Source organism: Erpetoichthys calabaricus, chromosome 4 (genome assembly GCF_900747795.2).
Source record: "Erpetoichthys calabaricus chromosome 4, fErpCal1.3, whole genome shotgun sequence".
NCBI lineage: Eukaryota > Metazoa > Chordata > Cladistia > Polypteriformes > Polypteridae > Erpetoichthys > Erpetoichthys calabaricus.
In genome coordinates, this window is record NC_041397.2 from 108,310,396 (window position 1) to 108,329,490 (window position 19,095).

Consider the following 19,095-nt stretch of genomic DNA (forward strand, 5'->3'; position numbering starts at 1 on the left):
CGTCTGGAGAAGTGAGGTGTAAAAGGAGAACCGAAAACGAAAGAAGAACGTAGAACAACAACAAACGCAGTTACACAGGCATTATTTGTTTAAAACATTTTCCTTAAATGAAACGGAATCTAATATAAACATTCTTTTAACTAGTTAACTTTAAAGATCAAAACGTTTTAAGACTTACTATTGCAGTGTCCGTTCATTTTGTTGGGGCTGTGGTGTTTGTTGGAGTTCAGAGGGGTTAGGGTTGATGTCCGCATCCTCCGTCTGTGAGTTGCTGCTATTCAAGTTGTTACTTGCAGCGTTATATATGTGATTGTTTTGTGGCTTCGGATTCATAATGCTACAGCAGCTTGCTTCCGGCTGGATTTGAGAAAGTCTTCTTCAGGGAATTGTTGACGTGACGCGGAGAGGTCTCCTTGTTGACACTTAGGATAAACGAAACTAAGAAAGCACGTGTTTGATGACGATGGCACCACTGTCAGGGCTGAGACTCCAACTCCAGTGCCTCAGAGGGCACGATTGTCTTGTCAAATTGGCACATACCCCACGCGTATTAACACGCAAACATAGTTAAGAATTCTGATTATTAAAGTATGTTATCCGTACATATTTGTTGTGGAAGCTAAATACTGACGTAAAATCTATAATTATTGAAACGTTATGAGATGTTTCCATCGCTGAATCTTATAGCATCTTATATGCAATGTCCTACAGTATTACTCAAATGTACATACATTTCCAGTTTTTCCTAACAATGATGACAACGGAAACTCAAGGAAACCTGAAGAATCCACACACCTTCTGATCTGCTTATCCAGTTCTGTACTATATGGGCCACTACAACTGAATGTAAAGTGGGGAACAGTACTAGACAGTGTGCTGGTCCATTCTAGTAAACTCTGACACTCATACACACACATGCACACACACACACACAATAGATAAACCTAGAGGTACCCCAAAACGAGTCTTACAGGTGTTGGAAAAAATGCAGCTTCATGGCAGAAATCCCACACAGACACTGCCTGTGATCTGGACTTAAGACTCTAGAACTGTAAGACACCTTTGGTGCTGTGCTGCTCATATAACGTGAATATTCTGACAGCTTGTCAGTATTTTTTTATCCTGCATCTTATTTGAATAACAAGATATCAATTTACTAATAGAGATTGAAACGTTATTTGCATAAAGACACATTTTTGAAACAGAGAAGTGAAACAGTCTCTTTTATTTTGGAAGACACATTCATGAGAATAAGTATTGAATACAGTAGACTGCCTATTTCTTGAAACATCTTGGCAGCACTGAGTAATCTCTGGCACATACCTAAACTGTGTTAAGTTAGTGTCACCAGTTAGATTTAAATTCACATCTTTGGGAAGTAGGAGGAAGCAAGAATATTGAAGAAAACCCATTCAGAAACACAGATAAAATGCAGACTTGAGCCAGGAGTTGAACCCCATTCCCTGGAGTTATAAGGCCACAGTGAAATCCATCACTTGAAAGAAAATAACTAATAATACCAAAATAATTAGAGAAATAAATCACACATAACTAGGTGCCTCCCTGAATGTATTAAGAGCACCCATACAGGGAGCAGCCAGCTCTGTAACCTAATTTTCAAGTTTACCAGCCTAATTTTGAATGGCGGTGTGTAGATGGCTGAATGGCTGAGTAGAATGTAATGGTTTTGTAAGCTACATGTCCCTAATATCTTTGTGCGTTCAGATGGAAGGAGAGAACAGGAGGAATCACATTCCTGTTTCCCTCTTCTTGCAATGACGGTACTTATTTTTCTAAATGATGTCAACAGCCAGTCCATAAATACTCTGCTAATATTTGGTCTGCATTTATCTCCACTCTATTTAGTTGTTCTTTTTTTCCTTACATTTTTGTAATTTATTGTAACAGCTTAAGTGGTGTTGTGGTGTGGTGGTTAGCACTATTGCCTCATGGCTCAAGTGTTCATATCATGGAGTCAGTTGCTGTCAATGTGTAATTTGCACATCCTAACTGTGTCTGTCTCTAGGGCGGTGAGCTGTCTCCTTGTACTCAGGTTTTCTTCCTACAGTTCTAAATTGTGCCCATTTGGTTGTTTGTGCCTGAGTGTTGCCTCATCCAAAAGCCCATGCGAAAAGACAATTTCCCCCTTGGAATTAATATAGTGTACCACGTACCGAAATATGTACCAGCATCCCATCCAAGGTTGATTTCTGTTTTGTGCCAGTTTTCCTGGGATGAAACCCCATTACTCTAAATTGTATTAAGCAAGCTTAGGAATATAACTTTATTATATAACTTATATATAACTTTACTGATTCCTATTTTTATTCTAATTTGGAAATCAGTGATCAGTTGTTTAATTCTATGTTCATTCATAGTTGTGTAAATATTTTATTCCTTCTAGGTGATGTGTAGATCTGTTATGCTTGTTTGCCTCAAAAGACTGAACAGTCGCAGTGGTAGCGCCGCTGCCTCGCAGTTAGGAGACCCGGGTTCGCTTCCTGGGTCCACCCTGCGTGAAGTTTGCATGTTCTCCCTGTGTCTGCGTGGGTTTCCTCCGGGCGCTCCGGTTTCCTCCCACAGTCCAAAGACATGCAGGTTAGGTGGATTGGCGATTCTAAATTGGCCCTAGTGTGTGCTTGGTGTGTGGGTGTGTTTGTGTGTGTCCTGCAGTGGGTTGGCACTCTGCCCGGGATTGTTTCCTGCCTTGTGCCCTGTGTTGGCTGGGATTGGCTCCAGCAGACCCCCGTGACCCTGTGTTCGGATTCAGCGGGTTGGAAAATGGATGGATGGATGGATGGTAACTTAATTTTTTTATACATTGTGAGTTTTGACTTCAAAACAAACTTTAAAGAAAATACACCCACTTAAAATATATGTAAAATGTGTTCATAGTCAGCCACCCTCTCTGACAATCGTGCAGTAATGTCCCATATGTTCCACACTTTGAAGCTGAGGGAAATATACTACCTGGTGCCTTTTAGTACTTACTCACTGGTACTGCCCCCTAATTACACTGTTTACATGTATTTATTTATGGAACAGAACATTGCCACATACTCTCTTGTTTACTTATTAGACTGGATATTAATATGCATAGAAGTTCTAGATGTATTCCTTATGTTTTATAACATTTGGTGCTTTATAAATCACATTTCATTTTAAGTATCTTTTTTAATATATTTAAAATGAAGGTGCCATAAGACAAAACTGCCTGCATGACAAACCAATGTTATTGATGACAAGTTGAAGAAAATCATAAAAAAATGTTTTTTAGGAAATTCAAAATTCAACCATCCCATAAAACTACACTTCTCCATACATGCTAAAAATTAGCAATGATAGGCACTTGCACTTACCTTAACTTCAGTTTGAAACCCGAAACACTTAGAAAATTAGTAAGAGTCAATGGTGGGACAACAATTGCCTCCCAGGGGCCAGTTTAAAATTATGCCATCTGATGCAACTCTCAAGGACTTGCCACCAGCAAACACACAACATGTCACAGCAACAGGAGCACAAAATGATGGCGCCTGTACTAAGTGACAGCAATCAATTTCCAAAATAAATGTTGTGAGATATGGCCAGTCATTCATCCCGGCCAATACCCCCAGGCCGCTAGATGGAGCCCTCCTTGCAGCATGGAGGTGCCCCGAATGCCAGCAGGAAATTATGGACAACAAAGTTTTTATGCACAGCCCTGCTGGCTACCATGGGGACCGCCAGGAGTCGCTGCAGGGAGACACAAGGACATCTATTTTCCCTACACCCCGGAAGTACGTCCCAGTCACATGGACAGAAGGAATGACGTGCTTCTGGGATGAAAAAGAAGAGTTTTTGATCTGACCCGGAAGTGCTAAGAAGTCACATGGACTGAGGGTTCAGAAGCACTTCCGGGCCATGGACTATAAAGGATTGTGGGAAATCCCAGACAGAGGAGCTGAGCTGGGTGGAAGGGTGGCAACGTGTCTGGGAGTGGAAGATTGTTATTGTTTATGGTATTGTGTAGTGATTTATGAGTACTGTGGAGGGGAGGGTGCTTGGTGCACATTATTATTATAATAAAGTCAACTATTGGACTTTTATCTGGTGTCTGGCGTTTGATCCGAGGGTTCAAGGGAGCGATAGCGCCCCCTATCTGTCACAACGTACACATAACAATAATTCAAAACACAAAATACATTATGAAGCTGCATATTCAATAATACTTAGGTTAATGCTGAGAAAATTATGTAATTATATAAAAAAAATTACAAAAGAACGTCATAACAGTGGGCAGTCGGAATCTCATTTCCACATACTGTGCTCGATTTAACTTGTACAAGTTATCATATATACTGGCATTGCTACCCAGAAATTTCTTAAGACAATGGGTGTTAGTTACACTACTGTCAGTTAATTGACTGTATTAGACATATTATGTAAGTACTTTTCTGTATATAATTATTCTTGTTTTGATTTTTTCCATCAACAGGCTAATTTTACTAGTTCAATGGAGCTCCTTACTCTTGAAAACTCTGCATGCAGTTGAACAAGGGTAAAACATTTCTGCCAAAGATCAATTCTTGCTTTTCTTAGTGATTTGACTTCTATTGATGGTCACTGCAAAATACAATTTTAGAGGAAACTATTCTTTTGAATTCAAACAGGTAATTAGTAGGAATAATGTGAATATTGGATATAGATTTAATTTCACCTTGTAGCAGATCCTGTAAAGATGGTAGTTTCAGCTTCAGAACATTTTAAGCACTGTACAGACAAGAACAAAATAATGAGGTGTATCAAAAATAACAAGTGCACAGTGGCACAATAAGAAATAAAAGCAATGTTCAGCCAATGGCTGTGGGTAAATGGCAGTAAAGAATGGTCAGGCTTCTGGTTCGGAACTCTGTCAGGTGCATGGCTCATCGCCCAAATGATACGCCTCCTTCCAGAAGCAGCATGTCTTTATAGCTCATGGACTGGAAAGGGTGAAGATTGTTACTCTCAGTGGGAGTGTTCTCGGAGCTGTAGAAGAAACAACAGACAGAAGACTTTACCCTCTGCTTACCTAGAAGGTAACCCTCCAACACACATGCGTGATTATATATACAGTATCTCTATATATATAAAATCCAACGTCTGTCTGTATGTCTGTTTGCTTTTTATGAGAGAACTATTCAACGGATTTAGATCAGGTTTTTATCTATAATTTGCTTGAACATTCCAACTGATTTTGCAACTTCTCTCATCACACTAAGTATGGTAGTTCGGTTGCGGCAGCGATTTATTTGCGCGAATCTGAGGGGAGGGGAGGGGAAGGCGGGACCTCAGGAATAGGGAGCTGGGTGGGGCCATCCTCACTCACACGCCAGCCTCCGTTCAAGTCGCTCTATCTTTCTCACGTGTTGGAGCTTACCTTGCCTCCGCTTAGCTAGCGATACCTGTTTGTTCAGCAGACATCATCATCTACAGATTGTTAAACAGTAACGTTTGATGTTTTTGAGAGATCGATCAAAGCTACCTGTGTTTAAGAGGGTACCTGCTCATTGGCAGAGATATCACAGCCATGTGCTCTTTTCCCCACGCAAGGGACGCTATCCCATCAGAGCTGAACATGATCAGGTACAGTGGCAACATTTTACATTGGAGCGTACCTACCTTCCGCTTGGCCAGAGATACCTTACCAACTTTTACATTTTTAGAAAATATATCACCAGCTACGTTCTCGCCCCGGTAGTAAAACCAAAAATATTGTATATCAAGAGACCCTCAGATATCAAAGCTATCAATATAAATTCTTCTCAGTACAAATTATTATATTTTTTAAAAAATTTGTATTGATTTTTAAAGTTTGTCCTGTTTCACTACTATGCGGGTGGAGCTGCGGGGGACAGCTAGTATATGTATACTGCATATATTTTAGGAACTGGGATAATGTCATTATAACTATAACTATATAATTCCCCAGTGACAGAATTAAATTTTTAAAATGATTAAGTAAAGGAGTGATACTCTAAAATACATGAACAGAAAGAAATGCTTCATTCTTGACTAGTCTGTTGTATTTTTCTGAAATGTGTTTAGTCTGTGTTTGTCATTAACACTAACTCCTTTGCAAAAAATGGAATTTTTTAATGCATGTCATAAGAAATATGCAGGACCTTAAAAAAATGTTTGTTTTTATGACTGTTTTGAGTTTGCATTTTAAGTAAAAATACACCTTTTATATTCCTTTTTCATACAGTGCTTAAAATAAAATGCTAACAAAAGAGGCTGTTTGTAATAAAAGAAAGGCATTTGGCAGTCAATTACTGCACATTTCCTGGCTAACTACATGCTTTGTCTGCAGAAACTCTACTTTTATATGATCTCCCATCTTAGGTAATAAAAGTATTTCACTCAACCACCTGCGAGATAAATATATCTCAGTTGCTTTATCATTAAAATTACCAGCAGGAAAACATTCTTTAAAGTAAAAATAAAGAAGACTTACAGAGAGTATCAGAGCTTCATTATGATTCAGTGGCTAACTGTACAGCTTCACACCTGCAATGCTGATTGAGGCCATATGGTGATGGTAAAAATAAAATCTGTGGGCTAATATCTCATCTTTATTACGAGTCTTGGCAGGGAGTTGTGATAGTAGCAGACTTGAAAAGCCTGACTTCAAAAGAAACAAAACATAACAGTTTTGACAATCACGAAAAGACCATTCAGTCTGTGATGTTCATTTCACTTACTAAAACCCAAGCTTTATATATACAGTATCTCATCCAAAACTTCTAAAAATGGCTTTTTCTTCAGCACCACTTCAGTGGAATGGCAAAGGTCATTTGTTGATTTGATGTTCAGCTATCAAAAACAAACATGTGAGAATTGTTGGATATTTCTAGGCAAGTTCAACAGATTTGATCCCCCCAGCGTGTCTTGTGTCTGGTCCAGATGCACTTTCTCATTGAGCCATGCACAGTAATCAACCTGTGGGAAACTTCCAGGGTCATTCTCACTAGAAGCCATAAACATCACAGGTATTTCTTCTTATAGTGTCTTTGCTGAATTATTAAGAACAGGCCAATGAAATGATAGATAGATAGATAGATAGATAGATAGATAGATAGATAGATAGATAGATAGATAGATAGATAGATAGATAGATAGATAGATAGACAGATAGATAAAAATTTGAATGTAGAATGTAGTTTATGTAGTATTAACCCCTTTTACATATTTCTCATATTCTGTAGTTAGTCCTCCCAAAATAATTAAGAGTAGAAGGTGCAACATTATGCTGGGGATTGGAAAACAACAAATATATCCTGGAAGGGCTGCCAAAATTCATAGAACAGCAAATGCAGGTGCCTATACCAAGATAAGATTATAATCCTATACTGGCATCAGTTTATCTATTTATTTATTTAACCTGCTTAATCTAGTTCAAGATTGTACAAAGCCAAAGTCTTTGCATGTTAAGTTTTAGCCTGGGTCCCAACCAGCTTATGTTTATTTTTTTTCTCTTTTTTTCATTCAGTTTTAGTTTTCAGTATTGTTAATTTTGTTACTGTCATTTCTGTTAATATTGTTCTGTCCATTTATTATTTAGGAGATATGCTCAAAGTGTCACTGTTTTTGTTATTTATGAAATGTTACTTCATTTCTAAGTGTGTGACTGGGTTTTGTTATGTTCCTTGTATTTTGTGGGTGGACCCCCAATAGATGGCACCACCCTTAGGTAAGGGACCAGCTAAGGGATCATCCCTCTAGTTTTTAAAAGCAGGCTGGGAAGTGAGTTCAGCAGTTCATTAAATATGCTATGGAGGATGGTTGTGTGAGTATTCCTATTTCTTTGTTTTTTGCTGGGTTTCTGATCTTTTCTTTCTGTTTATTGTTTTTTTCTTCTGGATTTTTTCTAGACTTATTTGCTCTAGTTTACCTTTTAGGCAACTTCTTGTAATGCTTGGGTTGCCCACAGTCTTATTGTCCAGGTCATCTATACTCACAAATGATGATGGACCAGGAAGAGTGAGCAAACAAGAAAGACCTTTTTAATTGATAAATTACCAGAGTTTATTTAATACAGAGAATAAAATGCTAGAACATGTGAAAACAATGCAGTTCAAATCTTCGATAAATTGAACACTGAACAGTTGCATAAAAATCCATAAAATTGCACCATAAAATAAAATGGTGTCTTTGGATGTTCAGTAGTTCAAGTCAATAAATCCAAATAATCATTTCAAATCATATAAGTCATGGAGAGATATCCTTTCTATTCCCTCGCTCTGTCCTCGTCAGGACAGCAGGAGTTTCCTAGATTCAGCCCACTGTATACTTGGTCTATCCCCTGTAGAACCAATCCAGCACCAGCTTCCACAGCTCACTGGGCGTCTTGCCCTTCTTTGGATACCTTACTTCTTCTTCAGTGTATCCCGTGACATCCCCAGTTTATTCTATGTAGACCTGAACTGCTAGCTTTCGCAGTTCCCAGGGTGCCTTGAGCTTCTTCAGATGCCACTGCGCCACACTCATCCCAGTTTTTGCACATTCTTGTATTCTCTGTCTTTCTCTCACGTCTGCTCCACATCTCAGCAGATGTGAATATAGCCACATGATGGAACCATCAGTATGCCAAAGCTGCCTCCTCTCATCCAGATACCTCTTCTGTAAAATATTCTGTCCTTCTCATTTCTCCAATAAAGACTACTCCCTTCCAACACTAACCCACCCCCTTTGTCATGTTTACCCCAACTCACAACTGGTGCCTGCTAATTACCATGCAATTCAGTCGGTAATTATCTAATAAATTAGTGTTCACACTCACGTGTGTGCCTTGCCTCAGCAGGAGTCAAACCAACGAGCTGTGCTAAAACCCAATAAAATCAATAAAGAAAACATCCTCCAGCACTTGTTTCTCCACAATCCTTTTTGCTCTCTTTTTGAGTTTTTTACTTTTTAAATATTTTTATTTATAAAGATTCCTTGTGGGGTTTGTCTCTTCAAATCAGAGTTTTATGGCTCTCGCTCTTGTAAGGCGTATTTATTCACATTTTTTTATATTCTTAATATATTTTGGGACATTGCTAACTTCTTATCAGTTCTTCTTTTTTGGGGGCTTGTAGGCCGAAGCTTCAAAATTTCCTACAGTCAAGCACCCCTGGGGTGAGATGTGTTTTTGGGCAGACCAGTTAGGACTCTGGCCTGTATTTTGTGGATATTATTTTCCCGTTTTTTCCACTCTGACAGCATTGGGACCAAGAGACAAAAACACCTGTAAGGGGCTAATAAATTACACCAAAATGACAATTGGCCCCAAAAGAACCATCGTTGCAAGACACAATCTGACAGCTCAAGAATAATTCACTTACGAAATGAACAGATTTTAACAATAGACTTTTCGATGACTTGGCTTCTTTGATAAAATAACTAGATTGTGTAAACTGGCATTAGTTTATTTCTTTATCTAATTAATTTCTGACTAGATTGTGTCAAGAAGTTTAAATTAATTAATAGCAAAACATTATGTTCAACCCAGTGAATGACTACAGAACTTCAAGATTCTATGTTTTAGCACTTTAATGTTATCAACATTACAATATAATCATTATCTTGGCTCCATATTATGTAGAACAAGGCAATCATTTTGGTAGTAAACACACCTTAAAATTGGCAGCTTTTCAGTCCACAGGGAATAGAAACTGATTTGTATTTTTTCTGCACACAAGGAGCATTCAACCTGAGAAGGATTAAGACCTCTAAGCTATTGCTCGGTTTTCTGACCCCATAATTGAAATGGTTCAGTGGATACAAGAAGATAGACAATTGCTGTTGAAGGTAGGCATAAATGAAAAAATACAGGCTATGAAATGTAACACACAATTATCAGGAAAATTACAAAACATATCTCATGGCATCATAAGTAAATTTGTTTACTTATTTGTTTGTTAATAAATTACAAAATGGATATTAAAAGCATTTGACCTGTAGGAAGATTTGGTTATATGGTCTACAGATAAACTATGAAATCTGCATAACCATAAACCAGTGATCTATTTGGAAATTCAGGGGGACCCATTTCACCACAGATTAAGAATATTATTTATTAGCACCAATGCTGCCACAGATACCCTATGCTCAACTTTGCCCTCCTCTCTTGATAATGTTTGACCTGTCTCTTCCAGTCCTGCACTCTAAAGACTCTCCTGTCCATGGCTTTCTGAAGCACTTCACAGTCAATGGACAGAACTTATGGCAACTGAAAGGACATGGAGGAAGACTCAGTTAGACCTGGATATTTATCAATCCCTTCTATCATCGTTTTTTTCTGCCATTACCAATGCTAAAGTAAGTTTCAATCAGAACATGATTAACAGCACTATTGACACATCCTGTCTGTTTTCCACTTTCACTCCCCTTCTTACCAGTCCACCACCTCCTCCTCCTCTTCCAACCTCCTTGACTGCTGATGACTTTGCTTCCTTTTTCCAGGAAAGGGTGGCTGCTATCAGTAGTCAGGTCTTTTCATCACTGCAAGTCATTATTCCTCCTCCTAAACATCACCCAATATTCTCCACATTCTCTCCACTCTCTGCCATTGATGTTTGCAACCTCTTCTCCAATCCCCCACTACCTGTCAACTTAACCCCAACCCCCTCAGGTCTCCTTTTGGTGGTCTCTTCCTAACTCATTTCTATAATTACTCACTTAGCTCAGGTAACTTTCGTACTATGTTCAAACACTCTCTGATAACCCCACTCCTCCAAAAACCAACACTTGATCAATTCCAAGTTAGCAATCACAGGCCTGTATCTCTCCTTTCATTTCATTCCAAAACACTTGAATGTACTGTGTCTAACCAAGTCTATTTTTCCTTGTACAGAACAGATTTCTCAGTCCCAACCAATCCATCTTCAAAAGGAATCACTTTACTGAGACAGCTCTAATGACTGTGGTCGACCAGCTATAATTAGCTAGTTCTACCAAAATGTCATTAGTCCTGATCCTTCTAGATCTCTCCTCTGCCTCTGAGAGAGTCAAACATGCCATAATTCTTGCCGCTCTCTCTGACCTATGGCGTCACCTAGACTGCTCTCAGATGGTTCGAGTCCTACATCTTGAGTAGATACCACAATTGTGTCCTGGCGAAGAGAGATGTCAAGGGTGCATCAGACATGCACAGGAGTGCCCCAAGGATCAGTGCTGGGTTCTCTACTCTTCTCTCTGTACACCATGTTACTGGGCCTATCATCCAGTCCCATAGTTCCTTATATTGCTGCTATGCTGATAATACACAGCTGTACCTGTTGTTCCCTCCTGATGACAACACGGTGTCGTCTAGAGTCTCTGCATGTCTTATACCGAAATTTCAATCTGGATGAAGGACCACCATTTACAGCTCAGCCTGGCAAAGACAGTGCTTCTTGTTATCCAGGCCAGCCAGTTTGTTCGACTCCTCATCTGTGTATTTTTTGTCTCATTACCACTAACACCATCCAACTCAATATGAACGCTTGGAGTGGTGATTGATGAGCACCTATTTTTCTCTTACCACATTTCAACTGCCTCTTCTTCATGCAGATTTATTCTGTATAACATCCACACAATCAGATTTTATATGACTGAGTATGTGGCACAACATCTGGTCCAGGCTTTGGTCTTGTCACGCCTGAATAATTGCAATTTACTAGTAGCAGGAGGGCCTGCATGTACCTCAAGGTACTGCAGATGGTCCAAAATGCAACTGCTCATCTTGTATTTTAACCAGCCAAAACAGGCACATGTCACTCTTCTCTTCAAGTTGCTATATAGGCTGCCTGGTGTGGCACACATTAAGTTCATACCTTTCATGCTTGTCTAGAGAATAGTTAATGGGTCAGCACCAATATATATAGAGGTACTGGTAGGATGCTATTCTCCTTCTTGCACCCTTAGGCCTGCCTGTGAACAGCATCTGGTGATGTTACCTCTGCGTGGTATCAAATCTCAGTTCAGACTCTTTTCATATGTAGCTCCTAGTTGGTGGAATGAGCTGCCCACCTCCATCTGAACTTCTGACTCCCTCAATGTGTTGCAAAAAGTGATTGAAAACCTTACAGTTCTGTGAATATCGATCAAATTGTGATTAGATTTTTTTTTGCTCTGTGGACATCTGTTACATTGTTAAATTGATTGTTTTCTGTTATGCTAGCTTTATAGTGCTTCACTTGTGGTGTTCACCTTTTGTAACCTGTCCACCTACACTTGTTCAAAACAGTACTTAAACTTATGTTACCCATCAGACATTTTGGGTAAAAGTGTTTCTTAAGTAATGTAAATGTAAATTATAAATGCATCTGTTGTAATGCAGTTTGTGGGTGAGATGGAGAAATATCTGCTTCTGAACCTTCCACTTGGAATTAAACTACATCACTGCAGCTTAGTCAGTCCCACTGGCTTCTTAAGTTAGCCAGAGGAAAGGACTGAGCAGTGGTACGTTGAGTTTTTTAGAGTTAAAAAGATATTGATTTTTTGTTTATTATTACTGGTTTCTGGGTTTTACGGTTTGTTTCTTGATTTTGCTTCTGAATTGTGTTTTGGGACTTGTTTGCCTTGCATTGCCTTGGAGGAGAATGGGCATCCCGGTCGGAGCAGAGAATGTATCATTAACCAGGTGGGGGGCACTAGAGGAACAATGGAGAGGTTGGCTGGCAGGGTAGAAAGATAACTCTGTGCCCAGTTGATATAAAATAATGGATGGATCAGTTGAAGCTGGAACTTGGGAGTGGTTCCATTCCCTCATGTGCTAGGTGGCATTGTTCCTTATATGAGAACCCAGTCAGGACTCCCACATAGGGTAATGGAGTCCGGAAGTGCAACCCTGTATGGGTATCTTGGGTTCGGTAGGGGATGTTGTTGGGGGATGACCACCCTACTCTGTCTATGGCCTGGAAGTGCTTCCTCAAGAAGACAAAATGGAACTGGGAGCATTCCTGAATCCGCCATAAAAGGAAGCATGCTACCACACATGGACAAGTCAGAGTCAAGAGGTAGCGGGCAAAACAACAGCAGTAGAGGAGAGAGAATTCTTAGTTTATTAATCATTTTTGGTATAATTGTGGCTCACATTGAGAGGGAACTACGAATAGTGGCTGAGAGAAGAATAAAAGACCATTATTTTATTCATACATTTTTTGGATTATTACAGTGTCTGTGGTTTGTGGCTCACTGGTGCCTCCATGTGGTCACACCTTTTAGACAAACCCTTTTTTTTCTTTCAAGCATTTAACCTTGTTTTTATACAATTTTTTAATAAATGAGCCCAAGTGTGGTGGTTTCTCTTGTGGTGGGTGGCCGGCTAAATATTCCGGCCCTCACCCCCAGGTGGAGCTCTCCCAACAGCGTGAACGTTCCCCGAATTCCAGCAGGGACTCATGGACTTTGTAGTTTATATGCACGGCCCTGCTGGATACCATGGGGACCACCAGGAGTCGTTGTGGGGAGGCTGCCGGACTCTTAATTGCCCTATAACCCGGAGGTGTGTCATGATCACATGACAAGAGGAAACGACGTGCTTCTGGGTTGAAGAAAGGAGCTTTTTATCCGACCCGGAAGTCTTCATGATCACATGGACAGAAGGGAGAAACACTTCCGGGTCATGGACTATATAAAGGACTCTGGGAAACCAGTACGCTGAGCTGAGCTGGGAGGAAGGGTGGCAAAGTGTCTGGGAGTGTGGAGGATTGATTAGTGTATTGTTTATTGATTTATGAATATTGTGGAGTGGAGGGTGCTTTGTGCACGTTATTGTTCAAGTAAAGGTAGTATTTGGACTTTTACCTGGTGTCTGTAGTCGAGTTAGAGGGTTCAAGAGGACGATAAGGGCCTCAATCAGCGACACGCTCCTTTGTGAGACATTTTTGAGCTATATTTGGGACATTTTGTGTATTTTGAACTTTTAAAGCCAACTCCCTTTTTTAGCCTGTTTTGGCCAAAGCCAGCTGGAAATATCTGGGGACGGGCTTAGTTAGGGTGAGCCTCTTCTAGGCAAGCCAAGGAAGGTCTATTTTTGGATGCTTGGTTGCCATGTTTCTGACTTCAACTCACAGTTTACTATGTGTATATTTACACACACGTATATGCAGTATATTCATAGTCTGAATAACAATCTGCATATTTGGATGGTTACATTCCAGGTAATGCTTCTGGTTGGTTGGCCAGTCGGCAGACATCCCCCATTTCCTCTCAGTTGCGAGAAGCAGATCATAGATATGTGATACAGTACCTGCCAAATAGTACAAAGAGTACACAACACGTGTTTCACCCTAATTGGGACTCATCAGGTGTACGCACCTTTGCTTCCCCCTACGGGGATTGGACCTCGAATGTCTGCGCTTTAGATGAAGCCTCTGACATTGTGCCATGGTGGCTGGTTCACTTACTTGACAGGGTGAAGATCGGAGTATTACATTCTGAGAGGACGTGACATATGTATATCATTTTTTCATTTAAAGCATACACTCGTAAGTGGTACCATAACACTATGACAGTTACATTAACACTGAAGATTTTACTGTGCAGATGTAGATCTTTAATCCAAACCACTCCACATATTCAAGTCTTACTGAAATTCACACACCCTCATCACAGAAGCAGGTTAATCACTGAAATTGAGTTGCTGTTCATAGCAGAAGATGACATCTTTGGAAATGGGCAGCAGACAGCTGATTTACTAAATTAATACCTTAGAAGCCTGCAGAATGGTGGACTTTGCATGGGAGCTTGTGGACATGGTAGAACCACAGGAAATGCTGCATAAAGCTGGGACATAGAGTAAGAATTTTTATAAAGGTTGGACTTTATTCAATAGTTAATTTTTCTTTGACAGAAATCCTGCTGTAGAAGACATCATTAAAAGAGTTAAAAGATGAAAACTGTGCCAGACTGGCATATGCCACATCATTAGAAGAAAGTAGGCTGTTTTTATAGTGGAAAACATAATGATCATTTGAGCTTTTTAGATTGTGTCCAAGCTGCAGTTAAGTAATTTAATTTTTTTACATAAGCTGATTTATTGGTGTTTTTCCCCCGAGTGTGTTGAAAGTGTTCAATGTGTTTGTTCTATAAAGTTTCAGACTGATCTGTGCCATGCATGCTCACGCTGCAGCACATGCTTAAAGCTGCAATAACAGACATTGGTTTTGGTTTATGTACAGACCTTGTCCTAAAGGGCTTCATCAAATTCTTGAGGATCCTACTCAGTTGTGTTTTAGCAATGTGACAAAGTAAGAAAATATGATATATGATCTAAGAAACCACTTAAATATATAAATCAATATATACATTAATCAGGCTGCTTAATGATTGTGTATAAGTTAGGAAAATAAGAAGACAGTAAATTATCAGATGCATCATCAGGTAAAAGCGCCAACCTGCCAAATACCTGAGAGCTGAAGACTGAATGATCTGATGACCTTTAGTGTTTTGTTTCAGAAAAACAATTTTGAGATGTGTTTTGGTTCAGATATTCCAAAAGCTTTAGTGTTAGTTATCATTGATAATCATTGATGGGCACATTTTTTTTTCTTGTTTGTCAAAATTATGTTTTTATAACAAAATGTGTTAACCTGAAATAATACACATAAGTACGGTTTTCTGTACTATTTAAGCTGCAGTATGCACTTTTTACAGAGAAACTGAAGCCAATCCCAGCAAGCATAGGGTGCAAGTAGGGTAAACACACACACGCATCCACTAGAGCCAACATCAGTTCAACTAACCTGTATGCCTTTGGACTGTGGAAGGAAACCAGAGTACTCAGAGATGGATGGATGAACGTACACCTTTTTTGACTATTCACAAGAAAAATGCAGTGTGAACATTTATTTACTCAGTCAAACAAGTGTCTTGCTGTGGAATGAATGAAGCATCAACAATTTCTATTCATCTGCCAGTTTCCCCCATATGTTGAGTGCCCATAAGGACACTGTTTTAATGGGATAGCCAATGAAGTATATAAAAAATAATTTTACAAAAACAGGAGGCAAATTAAGACATAATTAAGATCAGTGCAAGAGTTCATCAAAGGGCAAAAAATAAAAATGTGCAAAACAAAAATCACAGCCTGGAGCCCAAGCCATCACGTGGCATACTTGTGCACAAATCTTCATCACAATTGTCTGTATTCACCCAAAGGACAATAGGCAGAGAAGCAGCTGACAGTATCTATTGGTTAATACAGAAACTTAAATTGCAGCGTACTGACACCCAGAATTGCATAATTTACATCAGTGTGTCACTTGCCCAACTTGTCACAAAGAATTTCTTGATCCACGCTATGGAAACATTAAAGGAGCTTGACGGAGCTTACATATCCAGAGCCAAACCCCCTCATCAGATCCTAACCTTGTCATCCTCATTCCAGGCTGTCTTTGAAAGAGAAGCGATGATAGTTAGACAAATCAAAGTCATTTGGGTGCCTGTATGGCTGTTTAGAAAGCACTGACTGGACTGTGTTTAAAGACTCCTGTGCTGATATTGATAAACTGACAGACAACGTAAGCATTTATTTAAACTCTCCAAGAATGCCATAATCCCAGTTAAGTCAGTCAAAATAAATCCAAGAAAAAACTGGGCATTACCCAAGATTTAGAACATCTGCTGTGAAAAAAACAGGGTATTTCAATAATGAACTCTTAACTGAACAGAAAGAACTTCAGAAGGAGGTGAATTGTGCAATCAAACAGACAAAGCTGAATTATAAAGCGAGAACTGAAAATGAACTGCGGACTGACAACCTTTGTACAGCAAGGCCCATGGTAAGGACAGACACCATCTAGTCCTAGAGGAAGTGTGTGCATGTGTGGAGGAGGAGCAAACCAGCAGAAATAAGTAGGGCAATGTAGGAGAGAGTACTGGAGAGGAAATTATCTTGGGGTGACATCTGTCAGGCTGAACCACAGTGTATCAAGTTCATGGTTCAAGCTGTGTATGATGTCCTAGCCAGCCCAGCAAATCTACATACCTAGGGCAAGGCTGAATCTCCAGTATGTCCTCTTTGCACTGGAAAGGCATCACTGGAGTACATATTCAGTAGCTGCACAGTAGCCCCCAGTGAGGGCTGCTACCGCTGGTGATGTGACCAGGTGCTCAAGTCAGTAGCAGAGGCAATCTCTAGAGCCATGGCTAATAATAGGATCATTCACAGCCAAAGGGGCATTACCTTTGACAGGGCAGGAGAGCAGCTGGCCTGCTCACTTCAGCATTGGACTAGGAATTACGATTAGACTTGAGTAGGCAGTTCCCGGACCACGTTACCAACTTCTTTGAGGGCAGACAAGGTGTTAACATCTGCCTCTTCAAAGCAGATTCTTACAGTGGACTTGAGAGTCCCTTCGGAGGACCACATTGAAGAGGCTAACAAATGAAAGTGGTCCAAGTACCATGAGCTGGTTGAGCAGTGCCGAAGGAGTGTCTGGAATGCTTGTTGTGAGCCCATTGAGGTGGGTTGTAGAGGCTTTGTTGGCTGCTTTTTATGCAAGGTCTCAGGAGCTGCAAAAAGGAGAGCTATAAAGTCCACCATAGAGGCTGCAGAGATGGCCTCCAGGTGGCTTTGGATCAGGAGGTGTGAATCATGAGATATCAATCCGGGGCCTGATCAAACCTGGCTGGGTCACCTGAGCGAGGGTGTCTGACATTGCAAGACCCAAAACACCCAATGACCTCAGAAAACATCACTGATGATGTGTCCCTGCACATCCTTGAACATATCTTTAAACTATGGGTTCATTGTGAAATGGTATGAATATGAATACTGGCATTCAATGTAAAAACAATAGTCCTGCGGAACTGTCAGAGGTTAAAATGACTATCATTTGGCTCAAAAATTCAATTAATTTGTTTCAGAAATTATTCAGGGAAAAACTAGCCTCAAAACAAGAGCTGGGAGTCAACCCTTCTGGAGCAGAGAGAATAAGTGGGCATCTGCTTCATGACTGTGCAGAGCAACTCTCTCTAATATTTCATGCCATACTTCAGATGTCTCTGGAAACAGGCAAATGTTATTCTAGTCAGCAAAACTCCACATCCGAAATCCATCAAAGATCAGTGGTCTTAACTTCTCATATGATGAAACCCTCTGAAAGGTGGATTAAAAGTGACCTGCTTAACAAAACTAAGGCATATGTGGACTGTTACAGATCAAAATACAAAGCAAAGAGGAGGCTGCAGGACAACACATCAACACTAATTTGTGAACACTTAGAAGGCCCAAAACGCCACACAAGATTTATTGATGTCGACTCACATTTTAGTTGAGAAACTGATTCATAAATTGTTTGGACCCTAACTTGTTAGGCTGTTTTCTAGACTTTAATGTCCGTTTTTCTGATAGCTTAATTTCATCCACTAGATCTGCTCAAGGTTACTGTCTGTCTTCTTCTGTTTATTTTATGCAGGAGTTCACATAAGGACAGGAATATCTTACAATTTGCAGATGAATCTGCTATTGTGAGTCTTTTACAAGATGAGGAGGACAGTCATGGACCTATTGATGATGAGTTTGATCACCAGACCAAGTCAATTTAAACAACAAAAAAATTGCTGCTCATGTCACAATAACCAACTGAGTGCTGATCTTCCAGCTCAGCCATGTTTGCCCTATTTTGTGACAGCCAATAGCGTGCTGCCCAGAGAAGCCAGTGTTTTATGAAGGGTTAACATGCTATAGTGAGTTCAGCCACAATCCTGTTTCATTTTTATTTTTTATTTTTTTTCCATTCTGTTGTGGTATGTAAAACACAAGACACCTGACAGACAAGCTTCTGGTATATTTGTGAGGTCAAAAACACCCACTTTCCTTATTTCCCGTCTCTACATTAAATGCATTGGGCCATTCATCGGTTGTCAGCTCCCATTCACACAGAGCCCACCCTTGCAACATAACTGCCACTGATTCACTAAGGTTAAGTAAATGAAAGCTACAACTGAAAATCACTGGAAAAGTCGCATAATGTGGGATAGTCTTAATGTGACATTGGCTAAGTAAACTGAACTGTTTTAATAATAATAGTAATAATACATTTTATTTATATAGCGCCTTTCCCATGCTCAAGGCACTTCACAGGGTTTAAGAAAGAACAGCAG

At 39.8% G+C, this 19,095-nt stretch overlaps 1 protein-coding gene and 1 long non-coding RNA gene across 2 annotated transcripts in view; both read right to left on the minus strand.

The window, feature by feature from the left end:
* The window catches only part of epsti1 (epithelial stromal interaction 1), a 77,172-nt gene extending 76,736 nt beyond the window's left edge, over positions 1-436 (minus strand). Inside the window, exon 1 of the mRNA XM_051927293.1 lies at positions 179-436. Coding sequence (XP_051783253.1) covers positions 179-333 — 155 coding nt within the window. The 5' untranslated portion in view covers positions 334-436. The remainder of the gene's footprint in view (positions 1-178) is intronic.
* Positions 1-19,095, minus strand: part of LOC127527706 (uncharacterized) — a 120,907-nt gene that overhangs the window by 76,736 nt on the left and 25,076 nt on the right. The window lies entirely within an intron of this gene.